Source organism: Netta rufina (assembly GCF_964035555.1).
Source record: "Netta rufina genome assembly, chromosome: Z".
Classification (NCBI taxonomy): domain Eukaryota; kingdom Metazoa; phylum Chordata; class Aves; order Anseriformes; family Anatidae; genus Netta; species Netta rufina.
Window position 1 is genome coordinate 44,858,918 of NC_140126.1, and position 20,686 is coordinate 44,879,603.

At 40.7% G+C, this 20,686-nt stretch overlaps 2 protein-coding genes across 2 annotated transcripts; one reads left to right on the forward strand and one right to left on the reverse strand.

The window, feature by feature from the left end:
• Positions 1 to 522: 522 nt before the first annotated feature.
• On the reverse strand, positions 523 to 12,970 carry LYRM7 (LYR motif containing 7). Its single transcript, XM_084304571.1, has 5 exons — positions 12,936 to 12,970; positions 10,573 to 10,645; positions 9,081 to 9,151; positions 6,557 to 6,638; positions 523 to 1,216 (listed from the first exon to the last, which is right to left on the reverse strand). The coding sequence occupies exons 1-5, from the start codon at positions 12,951 to 12,953 to the stop codon at positions 1,140 to 1,142; spliced, it is 321 nt and encodes a 106-aa protein (XP_084160697.1). The 5' UTR covers positions 12,954 to 12,970; the 3' UTR covers positions 523 to 1,139.
• A 1,289-nt stretch (positions 12,971 to 14,259) lies between these two features.
• HINT1 (histidine triad nucleotide binding protein 1) lies at positions 14,260 to 17,421 on the forward strand. Its single transcript, XM_084305544.1, has 3 exons — positions 14,260 to 14,425; positions 16,173 to 16,277; positions 17,089 to 17,421. The coding sequence occupies exons 1-3, from the start codon at positions 14,315 to 14,317 to the stop codon at positions 17,251 to 17,253; spliced, it is 381 nt and encodes a 126-aa protein (XP_084161670.1). The 5' UTR covers positions 14,260 to 14,314; the 3' UTR covers positions 17,254 to 17,421.
• The last annotated feature ends 3,265 nt before the right edge of the window (positions 17,422 to 20,686 follow it).

Sequence of the window (20,686 nt, forward strand, 5' to 3'; positions counted from 1 at the left end):
CTCATGAAGTAAGTTAATTTGGATCTGAAATAGTGTAGTACATTAGTATTTGGCTACCTCTTTCCTGCGTGTTACACTTACATCCTAGCGCAATACCTGCTACTGATTTAACAGAAGATTCTGTGTACCACTGTATGGCTGGCTCCAATTAAAATGGAAGTGAACGAAATTCTTTGGTGAGTTCAGTGAGAAACAAATGAGTTTTCTTAAAAAAAAAAAAAATAATAAAAAAAATAATTGATAAGGGCTTAGTAAAACAACATAAATTCAGTCTAGGCAAGTCAGGTCACTTGCAACTAAGTAACAAGACACTTGCCTTTGGAAAAGGCCTCGTTATGTTACTATAATACTGTAATAACAAGATAAACAAAAACAAAATTACTCACAGACCCTGATATCTACAGCAATATCCTGAGGTGAGGTTATGGTTAAATTCTCTTATTCTACTGTCAACCACAAGCTCAAACCCTGCTAACTCCGATCATTCAAAGGTGTGAGCCAGAAGAAAAACATTACACACGCTTTCCCATCTGCAACACCAGAATAATTTATTCAACCTTAAGAAGTCTCAAACATTACAGCGTTTCAGTGTACAGTTAACAACAACTTCAGAAATCATGCTTTTGGGTCAAAGCATAAACCTAAAGGTAAGCTCCACAAGATAGTTTTTCAGTAGTTCAAAGCAGTATATGATTGATGATAAACTTATAAATATCAGGATTAAGAACTGCATTTCACTTGCATGTAGTTTCCAAAAACTCTGGATTGCTAGGAAACAATCTCTGTCTGATAAGTATCATAATTAAAAACTTCCTGGCTGAAGTAACACAATTCAGCAGTACATACATACACACACACACATGCATACGTATATATATATGGTTATGTACGCTTTTTTTTTTTTTTTTTAAGGGAACTGTGTGTCTCAAGCTTCTGTGGAAATATTAGTATCTTCCACAACAGAAGTCCACGATGATATCATAACAAACAGTAAAACTGATGGTTTGGTTTTAGTCCATGTTCTTGGCAATAATAATAAAATTTAAAACTTGAAAAACAGTTAAGACAGGTATCTACTGCTGTTTTTCACATGTCTTATAACCAGATATTATCATACTGGGGAGAAGGGCATACTCTCCTCAGGATTCACGCTTTTTTGTTGGTTTATCAAGGTAAGGAGTATTGTCTTGCAGCAGATCCTTCCTGGGTATGAGCACTGTTAAAAAAAAAAAACACAACAAAACAAAACACAAAAACAAAACACAGAACTATTAGAAATATCATCTTATGGCAAATACTACCTAAAATCATAAAGTTGATTTAACATTTACAAATAAAAAATCATGTTACTAAAATAAGAATTAAACTTTTGGTACACACATAAGCAGCATCATGGTAACTATCTAAGACAAAATGATACTGCTTTTACCTTCTGCTAGATAGAGTATTTCCATATTTCCTTCACCTTTTTACTTTTAGTAACACTGAAAATATTTTAATACCATTAATAATTCATAAAAAACGTCAAACTGTTGCAACAGCTTTTAACAAGAGGGAGAATGGCAATTTTAACGCTCCTGAGTCAGATTATGTTTACAGCAACAATTCCCAAAGTTAAGACTAAATCTGGCATAGCCCTCCACTTCAACCTCCCGAAATCTAATCTGTAACAATCATTTTGTCACAGCTGCTTTAAAGGACAACAGAGAAGAAAGCATCAAATGACAAAATGCCTGCTATATCCTCACAGAACTGCATGAGGTCAGTGTTTGTCTAAATACACATCACTTTAACCTGTTTCTGATCAGTTCTTGCCTTTTAGGTCTTAGAAATCAGCCCATCCTTGCTTCCTGAGGGGAAAGAGCTGTGTTGTGTTGGATTTGCTCAAGCAGTACTAACTAAAGCACAAATAAATCATAATGCTGTACTTTGACTAAGTTGAACATCAGCTAAGCATATAGCAAATGTACGTGTGTGCACATGTGCAATGACAAACATTCTGTCCCAAGTACACTGATACCCCGTGTACTGTAAGAAAGAAAATTGATTTCCTTAAGGTTATGTTCTTTTTGCCTTTGTGGACTGTCAGCAATCCACTAAAAAACTTTCTAAGACCTTGAAATAAACTTGCAATTCTGTTTCTCTTACAGAGAAAAGACTGATAATTAATCTTATGCCAAGTCATATCACAGCTGGAACAGATAACAGAAATTAAAAAAGACAGAATTTGATGTGAAGCACTGAAAAACACTAAGTACAAACAGATAGTGACTGAAAGAACTTTTAAACCTTCCTTAAAAAAGCTAAGTTTTGAACATATGCTATGCACTCAGTACATCAAAAGAATCAGAACATGTAGCATGTGTGATGTGTTATTAAAATGTAAACTCTACTTGTACCATTAGAAATTAAAATGAATGCACATGACAGCCAAAAATGAAATATTCCAGGTTTTCCCATAGCCTGATGACTGCAGTTAGCTCTGATGCCCTCCTCACCTGAACACATGCAGGAGAACTGGAAAGAATGCAAAGAAGAGTAACAGAATGATCGCAAGCATTCAGTTGTTTTTTCACAGAGAAGCTGTTCCATAGATGACGAAAATAAACTAAATAAATTAGAAATTAAAATGAAAAGAATAGAATTGAACATGCTGGGTAACATAACTCATACTGGATCATTTGGGAAAAAAAAAAAAAAAAAAAAAGAAAAGTTGTCTAATGGGACTAACAAGCTCTTAAATGAAAATGTCTTATCTCTAGAGAGGAAAGCTCAACCTAATTTACCAGTAAATAGAAATTTGACTATACACTGCAGTCCCAAATTCTTTTTGGAAACTGTAACATTGCCCTGTGCACTGTTTCTAAAGTTATGACAGCACACAATGATATCATTGATTAGGGAAAATGTTCCCCTTACCAATCAATATTTGTTCTCACTGTCTAAGACCAGAAATGTAGGATTGCAGAGAAAGAAAAACAGCAGATGTAACTAAATCATATGTTCTCAGCTAAAATAAAAAAAGTAAGAGTCAAAAGATTATGAACTCAGTTAAGGAAACAAACTGCAGCAATAGGCTTCTGAAACATACTTTGTCTAGTTTCTTGTTCCCCTCTCTTCTTTCATGTGATGGAACGAATGACTTCAAACACTCTCCCCCCCCCCTTTTTTTTTGATGAAGCAAGAAAATTAATTAGTAATTAATTATTACTAAATTTATACAGTCCAAATGATTAAGGATCAGAAGATTGACCTTACTCTACTAGAACTTTTTAAATCAAAGGTGTATTGGAAATGAATACCTGTTCAATTTACTACTTCAGTGGACTCATATACCTACAGAGGCACTTCCCTCTGTAAATTGGCTTGCAGGTATCAAAAAGCAAAGGGGAGTAAAAAGAAGGCGATTATTTTCATCATGTACATGCTTGCTTTAAGTTAAAAGACAGCACAGTTAATAAGCCAAAAGATACCACTTCCTTAAACATGCAAGTGTTCTAAGCACTGTTTTTACAGACAAAACTCTGCTTGCAATGTCGGAAAGGAAAAATAAAACTAAGAAGCCCTCTAGACAGTTATCCATAGACAGAACTGACAGTGAAAGTCCCACTTCCAACTTTTTCCTTTTTTTAATCTTAGACATTTCTTCTTTACAAAGAGGCAAAGATGGAAACAGCAGTACAACATACTCAAAAAAATGGAGCAGCAATGGAAACCACACCCAATATAGGCACATACCACACTAATCATGCTACTCAGCATAAACTGTTACCAAACTGTGGTGACAATCACTTCAACTCCCTTAAAATTCTGGAAATGGTTTCAGGAAATTTCTAATGGCACACTCTCTACTACCAGTGACATTAATACTACAGTAAAAGTTATACTAGAATTGCCTCTATCACAGTCCTATCTGACTAATCAAAGCTGGATTCTTAGGAAAGACACAAATACACTAGAAACCTGCTCAAACAGTGGTACTTAGGAACTAATGTTTTGTTACTGACCAATATACCGCGGTATAAATGTCTGTATATTCTCTCTGGAAGGAAATTTGCTTTTACTCTTTCTACTACAATATCAAACTGTACATCTAGTTTCATTTCTGCTTTTTTTTGTATTTTGACTAATAACATGCTTCTGGCCACAAGGATTTTTTTCATTGCCATGACCTTTATGAATTACTGTGTAAAATTAAAAATGATTTTTTTGTATTAGGTGTAAATGTAAATTCCAGCTTCACTGAATACTCTCTGTATAATTAAATTGTACAACTAGGAATATCTACCCACTCTTGACATTTCTAATAGCGTTCATTCTTATTCTGGGAACTTTTAACATAATGATCTGCACTTTTCTAAGCATTCCCGATCTTTTACTTATGACTCACTACCTGTCAAGATTAAATATTTCTCACTTCAATATATATTCCAAACACACACAAAACACATGGCTCTCAAACTGTGATGGCTGTTTTGAAATTACTATTTTATTCTTATTACAGAAATATCAAGCACAGCAAGAAGCAGAGCTTAGACCTATCCAAAACATACAGAGAAAAAATTAATAGGCAAGTAACTGCATAATGACATCCTTTGTGTTCATAAGGTCAAATACACCCTGTAGCATTTCTTGCTAGATGACAAAGTTTTCTTGGCTAGTACTAGACTCTGAAAGACCTCCATCTACCATGAAAACTTTGTCATCACCTTTTCTCCAAGAAGTCTGTAAAATCAGGCAGGGGCAATTCTATTACTGTATTCTTATGATGTTACAGGGGAAAGTGCTGAAAGCTCTGCTAAGGTCAAAAGAGACGACAATCAATGCTCTTCCCACGCCCACTTCATTTAAAAACCTAAGTTTTGAACATATGCTATGCACTCAGTACATCAAAAGAATCAGAACATGTAGCATGTGTGATGTGTTATTAAAATGTAAACTCTACTTGTACCATTAGAAATTAAAATGAATGCACATGACAGCCAAAAATGAAATATTCCAGGTTTTCCCATAGCCTGATGACTGCAGTTAGCTCTGATGCCCTCCTCACCTGAACACATGCAGGAGAACTGGAAAGAATGCAAAGAAGAGTAACAGAATGATCGCAAGCATTCAGTTGTTTTTTCACAGAGAAGCTGTTCCATAGATGACGAAAATAAACCAAAGGCAACAAGGGGCTTAAAAACCCATGAGAAGCTTGGTGAAAATGGATAGTGATTCATAAGCAGGACTTCGCTCAAAACGCACTACAGTAAGCAATTCTCCATGCAAACCAAAGTAAATTCTCTGATAAAAGCATCTAGATGCAAGAAATTTGCATGGGATGATGGAAGCAAGTCCACAATAAAGAAATTCCCTGAGGATAACTAAAACAGAACCATCCCTGGCTCTGGAGGTGTTGTCAGCTGTAAACACCTGGAAGATATGAAATGCACTTGCTTTGTTCCTACTCTTCTACTGCCATCTGCCCAGGATCACTGTAGAATCATTCCCAACACAGTCTAGACATATCTTTGCCCTTCATCGTTACGGTTATTCTAGTGTTAAATGCTTTACCAAACATAAACCTGAAAATAATCACAAAGATGTACAAACACCACTAACTCATAGAATGGCTTGGGTTGGAAGGGACCTCAAAGATCATCCAATTCCAACCCCACCGCCATAGACAGGGACACCTCCCACTAGATCAGGTTGCTCAGGGCCTCATCTAACCTGGTCTTGAACCTCCAGGGATGGGGCATCCACAATCTCTCAGGGCAACCTCAGACTGTGCCTCACCACTCTCTAGGAGTAAAGAATTTCCTCCTAAACAGAAGAGAAAGGAAATGATGCATACACCTGAAGACTTCTCCTATAATCCACCACACAGCTGTTTGGTGTAAACTGAACCTACTATTTCTCTTCTGTCTGCCTACGTGATAAGAGGACTTCCAAACCAGAAGTCAATATTTCAGAACTGGATAGGCCTTTCCATCAAGGTCATCATTGTGTGGCATATTCCAATGAAGAATCTGAAACTTACGTTGTCAGAACAAGGTTTTGGATAGAAAACAATCCTCTACAAAAAAGTTATTCTATAGGTAGCATACACACTGCATTTGTTAATTTTCCTCACACAGCTTCTACGAATTTGGCAGAGCAAAAGCCTAGAGAAATTGTGGTTAATTCCTTCAGACAGACACTGACCAATTAGCCAGTACATGCAACTTGACTTGCTAATGCTGTCACTCCTAATGGTTAAGGTACCAACTAAAACTTATTTTTCTCCACGAGGGCATTAAAGACAGTTTGTGCCTCTCTTCTACCAGCTTCCATATTACAAAACAAAACAAAACAAAACAACAACAAACAAAACCAAAAAGCAACTGTGTAGAAAATGCATACCTTTGAAACTTCTACTGGTTAAATTATACTATACTATACTGTATAGGCAGAGAAATGAACAAGAGGCAGACTTCTGCCCTCTCTATCCATCTAATAAATGCATATAAAACTTGAAAACTAAGCAAACTACAACATTTTTAAACATCTTTAAACAAGCAGTGTTACTCACATATTTTGTCGGAATCTGTGTGAACTGCCTGAATAACAGAAGTTCTGAGGATCACTTCAACATCTGAAGCTATTTTCAGAAGCTAGTAAAGGAAAAAATAAAACAGTAATTTAAACAATAAACAATTATTCCTGAAGGTATTTTCTACACTGGAGAGCTATTCAAATACCCAAGTCGGTCATTTCTATTATTCAGTAAGCTACCTACTATCTATACAGAGCTTTCACTTTGGAGGTCATGGAGCACCAATGGGCTGACATGCAAGCTACAGCATGAGAGAAAGGAAACGAGCTCAGTAGCATACAGCAGTATAAGATCTATACACCCAATTAAAACTGCAAAGGAATAAAATATAATGCAATTACCACAAAAAGTAGCTCTTTTCCAGTGATCACAGATATCAGTGAATGCCCCAATAGCATAATTCAAGTACCCTTTAACGAAAGCACAAGCTGTCTCTTTTAACATTCCTGCTCTTGAAATAAGGACACAAAAATAGGGGCAAAATGTAACAAGAACGCTGAGGGTTAACGAAAAAAACATAGAGGACCATGATTAGCAAAGGCATTAATATCTGGCAAAAAGCCCAGAATTCCTTCCCTCATCAAAAGGATAAACAGAGTAATCCTTGCCAATTTTGCTGAGCAATTACCAGAACTGTAGTACTTGTTTGCACGATACCTTCGTCAGAAATAAATGAATTAGCACAAGTGAGTCGCTCTGGGAGACATGCCTACACTAGGAAGTAGCGCGTACCAACAGGAGAGGATTTTTGCAAAGTACAAGTAGGAGCTGAGGACTTGGCATCTACACAAAATTTCTTTGCACCCTCTCCCTTTTAAAGGGTTTGGACTAGGTATCTTCTGGTTCCCCCTTTGCAATGAGGATTAGCAGCCAGACTGCATGCTCTTGAAGCACACCTTCCATTTCAGCTTCATCTTAAAGGAATTCTCCTGCGCTCTGAGACTGCTTCCCAAAAGAAGCCAAATCACAATAAGTGGAGACAACCAAGGTAACTTTAGATGTGCACTCCTGTTCTGAACTAAAATGCTGCTGTAGATGCAGCTGCATCTCACATTCTAATATCGCAGACAGTAACTCCTACCTCCTTATGTCACTACATACTTTTATATATGATGTCATATTAGAAGATATTGCAGCTTTCAACTCTGGCAAAGTAATGAACAGTGGTTGCTCATCATTTACTTTTGTTAGTTGAACAGTAATTCCCCTGGTGTTTATTAAAGTAATTTTCCAGATTCTTAAAAGTCTTGTAGGTCATTTGATTTGGTTCTTCTGCATTCCAGTCACTACAGTATATATATAACACCCAGCCTCTACGGTGTTCTAGGATACTGCTAGGACTGTTCTAGGATACTTGATGAAAGTCAGGAATTTCTTCCACTGACTTCTTTAAATCAATGTATCAACTAAGCCAGATTTAAGAAGTTACATATGTATTTTGTTGGTTGCCACTCCTAACAAATATAGATTTAAAAACTACAGGAAGTATTTTTTCTGTACACCTATCACACACAGAACATACAATTTAACAAAGCAGGTACCTGGAACATAAACACAGAAATATTAATTCTAGGGCCTGACAACAAGCAGAAATGCTACAAAGTTTGAAAGGTTTAGACTTATTTCTGCAAGGGACAGAAGGAAGAACGTTCTTACAACACATTATTGTCAGCGTTAGAGCTACACACTAGCACCCAGTGAAACTGGAGATGTAGCCCCTTGCAAGGCTTACTGAAAATGTCTAAATTATTCTTCCAAATAGATAGTAATAACTAGAAATAACTAATAGAGAAGTTTCATTTCACATCTCAGTGAAATTTAAAAGAATTACTCAGTAAAATGTGTTAAAATAACTGAACAAAGGTAATGCAATGCTCTATTCCTTTTAATGCACCACGAGGAAAGAAGCGAGAACAAAAACAGCCAAAAAGGCCCAATAGTATAAATGTAACTCTCTGAGTTACAATAGTCATGACCATTTGCCTGTTTTCTACCTCCTACAAAAGAAGCCACCTCATTTGTGATCAAATGAGGGATCAAATGAGGGATCAAATAACTTCTTGTCTCTGCCAATAACTTTACAGATTATTTAAACCTTCTCTCTCTTTCTGTGCTTTTCTGCACAACAAACTTAACAGGTAAATTTAAGTGAACAAAGCTCAGGTGTGTTATAAGGAAAGCAAATATTTTCATGAAAAATAGCAACATAAAACACTAACACTAATATTGTTCTAAGTTTCAAAATAAGCATATTGAAATACCAGAAGAAGCCTTCTCTCTATATATTGTTGTATGTGCGAAATTCTATGATATACTATATATAAAAAAAGATCAGTGGAAAAGCCTTTTCTGACTCACCTGGCTTTTGTAATGACTCAGTAAGCATTTGTGTTGATTTAGAGATCTTTTACGTAAAGACTCCCCTTTTATCGGTACTTTTTATTCAAATTGGAAAAACACACAAACAAACAAACAAAAAGACATGCAAACAAATGAATACCTCATTTATTTTCTCTTCAGATGTCTCATTTTGGTTACTTTTGAATTCTTCATTTATCTTTTGTCTTGCAGCTAAATAAAATAAGCAAAGTAATAAAGCATGAACAAAGTCATAATCGTGTATTTGTCACTGTCAAAGCTCACAATCCTACAACCATTTTATTTGCCTTGGGGTTGTTAACCTGACTTATGTCTACTTCCCTTTGGCTACCTACTCCTTTCCCTTAAAAGAAAGGTATCATTCCCTTCCTGGTGCATTCATTCCGAAGTCTTAATACAAGATTTCCATGGACTTCAGGTGATGTCATATTTTGAGTTGACTGATGCAGCAGTGAAATATAGTGCTTTGATTGTTCATCTAGCATTATGAGCTTTAGAAAGAACTGACATACAGAGGCCATTACTAAAATGTCAGTTATTGTAGAAGCAGTATTTATCCCCTGAAGGCAGCCATATATAAAGAGGATAAACTCCAGCACTTAAACATGCTCTGGTTGGACTGAAGAGAACGAAAGAGGGAAAAAAAGCTAAAAAAAATCCCAGAAGACCACCACAGTTCAATAAAAAGAGATGATTTCCTTAAGAAGCTTGACTCTAACAGTCAATTTTTTATTTCAATTTAAAGGATGTCTGTTTATGGACACAAACAGGTTTCCCCAATAATTGTCTATAAAATGTGGAAAGGAATCATTTAATGAAAGATAATTAAGAGTTTTCTCTTTGTATGTTCTTTTGCCTACTCCTTAAGCTCCTTCTCTCTTACAAAATACGTACATACACATTTCACAAAAGAATGAAAACATCTGAACATAAATTCTCCCCTCTCCAACTATTTTTCATAAAATGGCATTGATACACCCTCCCTCACAACAGTAGCATTGTTTATGTTAACAAGTCAATAGAAATAAAGAACATTCATGGCTTCATATTGCTTGTCTTCTCTGTATGCTATCACAACAAAAAAGAAATGGAAAAAAAATCCCCAAATTTCCAAAAATGGGAAAAAGAATACAGAGAAAGAACAGAATACAGTTGCTATTTCTCTTGAAAAGACTGTTTGGATGAGACAGGAAGATTACTACTGAAATTACAGTTGCTTAAAATAGGCATAGGCCAATACTGAGAACAAAAGAAGTACTCCCATCTCCTTCCCTTGCACTTTTGGCTCTTGCATCACATACTCACTGGTCTTGAGAGAAGAATTAGCACAGCTAAACACAAACAGGAGCTGCAAAATTGTCTTGAGTCAATACTATGCATTATCACCTCCTCTGGAAAAGGGAGTATTATTAGGTCCCTTCATCACTTTTACACCCCTAGTAAAAAGAGCACAGGTGCAGCAGCATCCCTGTAACATTAACAAAGAAGCCCTATCAAGTCTCCGCAGACACGGCAATGACTGTAAGCATCTATCTTACTCAGGCATATAACATGCAGAGAAGAAGTTCCACGGAAAGGTAGGTAAGCATCCACCACACAAAAATCAATCTTACCTTCAAGGGCTCTGGTATCATTTTTAAAAACTTCTTGCCGGGTTCTGTGTAGCAATTTAAAAAGCTTCAAAACCTGTCAATACAACATCAATAGGATTAGCTTGTTTGCCAGCAAGATTCTTAGTTAAAACAAGCATGTTGCAATTAACAGTGTTGTGGCTTTCACATTGCTGCCTTTTAGTACGACATCTGGTATGAAATCAGTATCTGAAACACTTGACTTCAACTCCTGATCAAACAATTTGCAGCCAAAGCAGATGTAAGGAATTAAAATTCCTAGATGGTTCTAGATGCTACAAATCAATCTGAGATGCTAGAGAGTACTAGCAATACACTTCTAAGTAATCACTTGGCATGGTGAGGTTATAATCCTGAAAATACTTTCTTGCAAACTTATTGATTGTGTCAATATCAAATACAAACAACAGAACAAGAATACCTGTGCAAGGACTTTCACGGTTACATTACTGGATATTCTCCAATTAAAAAAAAAAAAAAAAAGAGATAAAGTATTCTCACACTTAAAAGCCATCATAAAGAAAGTGAACTTTCAAAGGATGTCAAAATGGTATATTAATTAGAAAAAGTATTTTTAATTTCTCCCTGTAATACATAGTTATAACCTTCTACAGGTAATGGGGCAAAACCAAAAAAAAAAAATGAAGTATTTCTCTAAATGTAACTGCCAGATCAGTAAATTAAAAATATCATTAAAAACAACCACTTGAAAGACTAGGATTTACAATGTAGAGAAGACAGATCTCACTATGGATGTAAAGCAAAAATATTGATAATCACTGCTCACAGGCATATAATTTGGGCTGTTTATTCACACGGATTGTCACGAATTACAGAAACCCTCTGAAACTCCTGACCTCATGTCCACCTGTGACAAGTACCAAAAAAAAAGCCCATTAAGGCGACACCTTTTAAAGCTACTTCTAGCACTTCTCTTACGCTGAGGCACCACTAGAAGGCACAATTCTCAGTATCTCACAATGAACTTGAACTGTTGTCTCACAATTAGTATTCCACAAATTTCTCTGAAGGAAACAGAGGAAACGCAGGCCTATAGCTGAGAAATGCCTCTCTTACACCATTGTGCTTCGTATCTGTAAGCAAGCCTATCCTCTGGAGGTTAAAGGCCAATGGTGGAACAGCAGCCAATACATACATCCTAGCAGGGCCCAGGAAAAAGTGCTGTCTCTTCTTTCAGTCTTTCAGTGACAGAGAAAGAAGCAGCAAGCATCTCTGAATGCTTTTACTTCCACCAGATGTCAAGACATTTTTAGATTTTTAATCTAAGCCCTCATCCCTCTGCTCAGCTGCTCACTTGGCTACATTTTAAGGTAATTCATCCAGAGACATAGGAACAGAAAAAGACAGAGGAGATGAGAGAAAAGCTACGAAACAGTAAGAACCTTCAAACAGTTTAGCAGCGCTTCCATAAATTTATTGCTATTAAGGGACACCTTACAAAACCCAGCAAGTTCAAACCTTGCTTCACCTCAGTGGAGTGGAGCACTTTATAATTCCTGAGTAAGTACCCTGTTGTCGAGGATATAGTACATATGAGATCAGAGAACGTGGACTCTGCTGACTCCTTTTCACTTCCATGCCCTTAAAAATTCACAGCCAACAAAAAACATTCCCTAGGTGGCTGAAACCGCGGGAAATAAACCAATGCTGTGGAGATTCTGCGAGTAAATTTCTTCATCTGTTGATGCATTTTAGGCGATTTGACTATACTATTTGGACAGAGATCTTTTACTATATCAGCTCCCCATTCTTCCACTATCTTTGCAAATAACACAATTGCCATCACAAACAGCTTTGAGTCAAACGTGGTGACGCCAGAGGACGCATTTTATGACTATTTTGGATTCCTGGATCAACATTTCTCTCCACCTGGACAGTTCTTCACCACACCGAGTCCCGCCAGGGCCACCTCAGGCAGCCTGGGGGCAGGGATGGGTTCACCCTTCCTCACCCCACAGCCCCACCCCAGCACCCGGCTCGGACCCCCTCCGCCCCATTTGACCCCCTTGGCCACGATTTGCTACGTTAACGCCTTTAACCGCCTACACGGCTCCTGCCTCGCAGCTTGCCCCCTTCTCCCACAGCCTCCCCGCGGGCAGCAGGGAGACCACGCGTCCTCTCCCCTCAACACCACCAAAAAAAAATAATAATAAAAAAATCCATTAAGCACACTATTTGCTCCCAGCCGCTATTTCGCTATTTCCACCCCCGGGCTGCTAACCCGAGGGGGGGGGGGGGGGGGCGCACCGCAGGGCCCCTCCGACCCCGCGCCCGTCCCCAGTGCCCGGTGCCCGGTCCCCGCCGCGCATGCGCGCCGCGCTCACCCGGCCGCGGCTCGCCATGGCGCCGCCCGGCTCTGCGGGCGCGGGGGAGGAGGCGGAAGGGGCGCGGGGCCGGGGCGGGACCGGGGCCGGGAGGCTGCGGGGAGCCGCCCGCCCCCTGCATCGTGAGGGGAAATGCCCCGTCCTAACACCTGGCACCAGGTCTTGTGCTCAGCAGTAAAGCTCTGAAAACTCTTACAAAAAAAAAACAACAACAAACTCTTAAAACCAGCTCCAGCTCCCACAGCCCTGTCCGGCCTGGTTCTGGTCAGGCTGCACCAGGTTCAGGTTCTGGCACTGCCATGGCTCCCTGATGCCCCTACCCCACTCAGCCACCTCCCGGCTGGATGGATGCATCTCAGATACCCCCAGAGGCCTTCAGCCAGTGATGTGCACTGGGTGTTCGTGGCAAGTGCTTGGTAGTGAGGGACCTGCAGGGGTGACCTCTGTGAGCAGAGCCCAGGGGCTGCCCCATGTCAGAGCAGAGCCAGCTCCAGACGGCTCCAAAAGGGACCTGCTGCTGGCCAGAGCTGAGCCAGGGAGTCATGCTGGGTGGGCTTCTGGAGAGCAGATTTAAGGAAGGGGGGAAAATACTGCTGTGCAACAGCAGCTGGGAGAGAGGATTGTGAAAGTGTGAGAGAAGCAGCCTCGCAGCCCCCAGGTGAGTGCAGCAGGAGGGCAGGAGGTGCTGCAGGCACAGGGCAGCAGTTCCCCTGCGGGCTGTGCAGGGAGAGGCCCCTGGTGGAGCAGGCTGTCCCCCTGCAGCCCATGGGTCCCACATGGAGCAGATCTCCACGCTGCAGCCCCCCCATGGGTGGAGGAGCCCCCGGTGGAGCAGGTGGATGTGGCCTGGAGGAGGCTGCGGCCCATGGAGAGCCCCCGCAGGAGCAGGCCCCGGGCCGGAGCTGCAGCCCGTGGAGAGGAGCCCACGCAGGAGCAGGGGGTCTGGGGGGAGCTGCCGCCCAGCCGTGGGGGACCCGTGCTGGAGCAGTACAGGGGAGGGTGGGTTTTGCTTTTAGTTTCTCACTTGCCTAATCTAATTTATTTCTTATTACTAACAGGACAGTCTCCCCATGCCGAGTCAGTTTTGCCGCTGACAGCGCGCACGGCGACTCTCACAGCGCCCCACAGAGCCGCAGCACCCCCCCGCCCCGGCCGCACCCCCCCCTCCCGGATCCCTCCGCGCCGCATGGCGCTCACGCTCCCGCATCCCGGCGGGGCGAGGGGCGTGCTCGACCCCTAAAAGACAAGCGAGCCTACCAATCACGAGCCGGGATCGGCCGCGGCGCTGTGACAGCGGGCCAATGAGCGCCGCGGGGGGCGTGGCGGCGAGCCGAGGAGCGTCGGGCCGGGCGGGCGGCGGGCAGGCAGGCGGTGCCGCCATGTCCGACGAGATCAGCAAGGCGCAGGCGGCGCGGCCCGGCGGCGACACCATCTTCGGGAAGATCATCCGCAAGGAGATCCCCGCCAACATCATCTACGAGGACGAGCAGGTGCCGCTCCGCTCCGCTCCGCTCCGCTCCGTGCCGGGGCTTGGGGCCGGGGCCGGGGCCGGGCCCGAGCCGGCCGCGGCTGGGTTAGGCCGGAGGGGCGGCCTGGGTGGGCAGCCGTTAGGCGCGAGGTGCCGTTAGGCGCTCGTGGCGAATTTGAATTCGTTTCGTTAACTGTACTGAAACCTCCCTTCAGGGTTACAGGGAGAAAATATCGATCGAAGGGTTTCAAGGTTGCAAGGAGAGGGTATTGATTAAAGGGAGACTTGTAATCATTAATCGGCACGCAGAGAAAAATGTGTTAGAAGTGCAAAGTCTCTCTGGAATAAAGCCTTATCGGCATTGTTTTAGCCACATCTAACATAAAAACAATTCAGCGAGGTGAGAATTGATTGACTGTGCAGTCAGGCTTTCTGCATCTGCTTTGTTAGCTACTGCGTCTGCTGTCTGTCCCACAAAAAAATATTTGCTGCTGGTGTTCAGCTCATTAAACTACCCGAGTCAGTTCATCGTTTGCATTCTCTCTGAAACCAGACTTTTCCTTAGTTGTAGTTTAAGACAGGACCAGTTGGAAGACAAGGTAACGCAGTGGCCTCTGTCAAGCATCAGTTTAACACTGTTTGTCTCAGTAGGATTGAAAAATCAGTAAAGTTGGAATTGCACAGGAAATTTGGTACTGATTCACAGATAAATGAAAGCATCTAGAAAGTGCACATTTTGAAGAACATCAAGCATGTATTCCAACTCAGTCAGTACCTACTGCAAGTTTTGCTGTGAGGTGTGGTTGGTAAGTCAGAGATGCCCTTTCAGCAAGCAGCAGAGTGCATGCGCAGTGTGCGCATCTGTAGATGGTGGTGGCTGCAGCACTGGGACTGGATTCTACTGCCAGCTATTTGCCTCAACAGCCATCGCTCCTTTTCTCTTTCTCCACCTGTTGGAACTTCCTAATTTATTGTAAACATCTGTTTCCTTGTCCTGATTATGTTGCACGCTGAATCCTGCTTTTGGAGGTAAATGTTTGCATTGAGATTTATTTAATGTGGTTTAATGAGGTGTTGCGTGCAGTGTCTGAATTAATGTTGATACTTCAACAAACTTCATTGGAAATGAACTACTTACTATGCACAGTTGTTGATGTTCCATAAGGGATATGTTTTCCTCAATTTGGGAATGTTTGAAGTAGGTCCACCCTTAATACAGTGTTTTGAAATAGTCTTTCTCTGAAATACATGGCGTTACTGAGAACAGAAATGTGATACGCTTCGACTGCATAACTGCCTCGTCATCTCTGACCAAGGCAATACTCAGACTTCATGGAATATGGTTAGCAACTGTTTGCAATTTGTTTTACTGAACAGAGTGAAATCAGAGAGGGAAATAAGCACTAATAGAGTGAAATCAGAGAGGGAAATAAGCACTAATGTACATTTTTTATAGATATGTATCCCATCAACTCTTGTTAGTTGTTATGTGGAGATGACAAGTCACTAAGTTAATTGCTTGTTAACTTGTTGAGAAGACAACAGCTTTTAAGTAGCACTTTAAAAAATCATTGTTTGCTGTTCATGTAAGCAGGTATTTCGTGTGTAGAAATTTGAGTAATATATCACTAGAAAAAACGAGGTCTCTACTTATGTTTAGGGTACCTGATAATCTGCATAAATGTGTGTTCAGTGGGACGCGTTGATGTGCTTAAACTCTTACCTTTCTCTGAAGTAAATTGTTTTTCACCTGTGTGTTCATCCTCCAGTGCCTTGCGTTCCATGATATCTCACCCCAAGCTCCAACGCATTTCCTCGTGATTCCTAAGAAGTCAATTGTCAGGTTATCTGAAGCAGAAGATTCTGATGAATCTGTAAGTACTGTTGAAGCTTTCTGCACCCCAAACTGTACCTCTAAATATTTCAGAATTTAGTAGGTTCTCCCACTTTTCCTCTTGGCATTACAAAGAGGTAAAGTAGTTTTCTCACATTCTAATTATCCATATATATATATTTATATATATATATAAAACACCATATATTCCTTTGCTTCTAGCTTAGAATTGTAATGGAAGTAAGATTGTCCAGTAAAAGTACTGATTTAAAGCAAAACAAATCCCTGGGTGTGGATTTGTAGTGCAAAATACATTGTTGTGTTAGAGTATAGTCTGATGTCTGTTTCTACTGTTTACAGTAAGTAGTACTTAAATACGGAGAACAGGGCTTGGGTTTTTGGCAGGTGAGAGGTCAGTAAAGGGAGATTAAACAGAGGGGTCCTGAATACTTCATCTTTAGCTATATACACTAAGTACAGAGATTTTTGTAAACCTTTACAAGGTAAGAAGTTTTTTTTTCACCTGAACCAGAAGTTTTTTCACCTGAACTACTCATGTTGCCTGAAGAAGTAAAAGGGGGCTTTAACCATGAGACAAATCTAGCTTCTGCATTACTTCTGTAGTCTGTTACCCATAGCTCTTTTTTGCACCCCTCTATATTATGCTTAGTCAGTCTTTATAGCTTTGCTTGGAAAATATCAGTTGGCTGACAGCAGTTTGAAGAGCCGTGGCTGAATTTCTTAGAATTGGCTAACTGACCTCTCTGAATGGTTCTCTGCTCTCATTCCTTCCCTTCTTGCCCTCTCCCTTTTTTGTGTGTTTTGTTTTTTTTTTTTTTTTTCTCCTCCAGCTTCTTGGGCATTTAATGATTGTTGGCAAGAAGTGTGCTGCTAACCTGGGCCTGACCAATGGATTCCGGATGGTTTTGAATGAAGGGCCTGAGGGTGGGCAGTCTGTCTATCATGTACACCTCCATATTCTGGGTGGTCGTCAGTTGGGCTGGCCTCCTGGCTAAGATTTTTGCACCACAAGAGATACCGCATGCATGCTAATCACTAGCAAATAGATTTGTTGCCCATCAATCTAGCCACTGTTAATGTCAATTTTTATGGGGATATGTGTCTATGAAAGGTAATAAATGCTCTGAACAACATTCGCACAATAAAGATTTAGCATGTGAGAATCATCTGTCTCGTGTGTCTTACTGATGGAATTGGTTCTGCAAGTTAAAATGTTGTCCCCCTGTAGTGTGAATGTGAGTGTGTTTCAGTCTGCTGTTAAAAATGTTCTGTGGATAGCTATTTGCCCTGAAGATGCAACTGCTTAGCAGTCTTTCATGTCCTTTAGGAAGAAAACTTGGGCTTTTTGAGGATGGTGTGTAAATATTCATAGTCTGCTGCTACAACTTCAAAAAAAGTACATGAAATTACAAATACGCCATGCAAGGCCTGTTTCAGCAAAGTGCAGTGTGTTGGAAACCTGCCACTCCTTTCGGAGCACTCCCTCAGCCTTTGCTTTATAAGGCCCCTTTGATGTCATCCTTCTTTCTGTTGGGAAAGGATTAAGCAATAGTCTAAATGTCATAGAATCATAGAATATCTGAGTCGTAAGGCGCCCACATGGATCATCAAGTCCAACTCCTCCATTCCCCAGAGGACCACCCAGAAAATCAGACCCTGTGTCTGAGAGCATTGTCCAAAGACGTGGGAACTCCGTCAGGCTCAGGGCTGTGACCACTGCCCTGGGGATCCTGTCCCAGTGCCCGACCCCCCTCTGGGTGCAGAACCTTTCCCTAGCCCCCAGCCTGACCCTCCCCTGTCCCAGCTCCATGCCATTCCCTCGGGTCCTGTCGCTGTCCCCAGAGAGCAGAGCTCAGCGCCTGCCCCTCAGCTCCCCTTGTGAGTAAGCTGCAGGCCGCCATGAGGCCTCCCCTCAGCCTGCTCTGCTCGGGGCTGAACAAATCAAGTATAGGAAGAATATTTGGACTTATAACCAGGGTTACCCCTTTCCAGGTGCAGAATCTGGCACTTGCTCTTGTTAAACTTCATGTTGTTGCTGACTGTCCCGCTCTTTAATTGTTAAGATCTGTCTGCAAAGCCTCACCACCCTCGATGGAGTCAAGAGCTCCATGCAATTTGGTATCATCTGCAATCTTAAAAAACCTTCAAGTCCTTAATCCAAATCGTTTATGAAAACATTGAAGAGGACCGGTCCTAAAATGGTCCTGAGGAACCTCACTAGTGACAGGTCACCAGCCTGATGTAACCCCATTTACAAGAACCCTTTGGGCCTGGCACTTGAGAGAATTCTTTACACATCCTACTGTGCTTTTATTTAACTGTGTTCCTTTGTATAAATTCCTATTTACACACTTTGTCCAGAAGGATACTCTGCGAGACAGTATCAAAAGCTTTACTAAAACCCAGAAAGATCATATTGAATAGCTTCCTTTCTTCAACTAGCTGGGTGATCTTGTGGAAGGAAATTAGACACCAAATAGATCTTAAGCGGTGAGCCACAGAAGTTTGAAATGGAAAGTTACTGCTGCAAAAAAACTTGCAAATCAGGTATTTGTTTTTCTTCTGTTTCTAAGGTCTTAAAAATGGAGTAATCAAGGGATATGTCTACATTAGTGTTTTAGTTTGCATCAGAACTTTCCTTTTGAAGTGAATCTAGCTGTATTATGGTTTGCATTTTTGAAATGGGCTTGAACTGTGTGTATTTCATTCATTTTGGATGAATTGGAAGATGTACGCCAGGACAGACCAAATATATTCCAGACAGAAATAGGTCTTTGGTCCTTGTGGCCAAAACAAAACTTTTCAAAAGAATTACAACCAAAATGCTGAAATGTTTGTATTGTGGGTGTTAGATCCTTACATTGGCTCTACAGATTTACCCTTATTGTAGTAGTCTTAGTCAAGATAATATCCATGGGGATGGTGATAAAGATGTAAAGAAGGCAGAGCTTACACAAAAAGTGTGATATGAAACTCAGAAGATCTTGCACGGAGTAGGAGAACTTAGGGTTTATGAGGGCATCATGTAGAGTGTGAGCTTGGTTTAAAAACTCCCATCATTGTCAGGAAAGTTGAAAAAATGCAGAGAATAAACTTGGGCTACTTCAAAGGATGTGTACAGCCTACAGAGTAATCCAGAATACTTGAGCACTTGCGTGAAATGTTATGTCAAGTTTATTATTTTTGTCCAGTTTGAAGTAATGGTTATGAGGTCAAGAGAGCATGGCTGTGTTCAAAACCTCTGTGTAATCCTTGTCTGTGTTTAGGTTTCTTTGTACATGCTGTGTATTTCTTAGGCTCGGCAAAAGGTTGCTACTTTATGGAATGAATGATGAGGACATGTTTGAGAGTCATGGAAGATATTGAAGGGTTTGTATTAGCTCTGTATTGCTATGGAGCTATGAGTTTTTTATGCCAGTGACTAAGTTCTGGTTCTAGGACGTAAAAGCAAACAGAGACCTAAGCAGCCTTCTGAGTGTCCAAAAAATAGCACTAAGCTACACATTCCTGATATTATTTCTGTTTTAAAAAGTCAGTTTCTGACTTTTCATGCCTCAAAATGTTGGTTCAATATTGCACTCTCTCAAGTATTGAGCTCTCCAGACTTGCTTGGGCTAAGCTGGGAATATGTGCACATGTGGTTCCTGAAACTTCCATGAGGTAAGCAGTAGCCGCTCCAGATTTAGACAAGCTTTCCCGACTTTGTCTGGTGTTGTCTTGCTTCGTCATTTTTGTTTGTGAGTTTTTTGTAGGTTGGAACTCATTTCTGCGGACCAGATTGTATTTAAGTGCACAACAAACACAGCCATAATCTGGTAAGAGTAATTCAGTGTTCATGGAGGAAATTCAAAGTTCTCTCTTCTTTCTGTTCTCCAGTTATCAGGTAGAAAAGAGCCACAAAAATTTCTTCTCTCTTTTTTGTTTTTCTTCAACAGACAGGGAATGTATTAAAAAACTTGGCAAAATGTTGTCTTGTTTTATTGTTACTTCCAGTTACAAATTTCTGTCCTTGTTCAAAGAAAAAAAAACAAAACAAACAAACAAACAAACAAAAAAAAACAACAAAAAACCCAAGCTGTAAAACTCTAAGTACTGTACTCTAGCCAGTTCATAGCTGTGCTTGGAAGAAATTGGGGAAAATATTCAAAACCTGGGTTAATACTAGTGGGGAGAGCTGTCTGCCAGGGCTGCTCACCAGGTAAGTGCCCCTATACTGGTCATGAAGGAGTTGAAAAGGAGATGTGGTTTTTATTTAATCATAATATACTACAACCTGACATCTAGGCTATCTACAGAGTTGCCAAGAGGAAAGAACTTGAATCTAACCTAAAATGCAGATTGTTCTGTGCAGAAGTTGACGGAGGTTGTATGGCTTAAGGAGAGGCCACTGCTTTAGTGATCAGGGCGGTAACATGAGTGGAGTAGAGA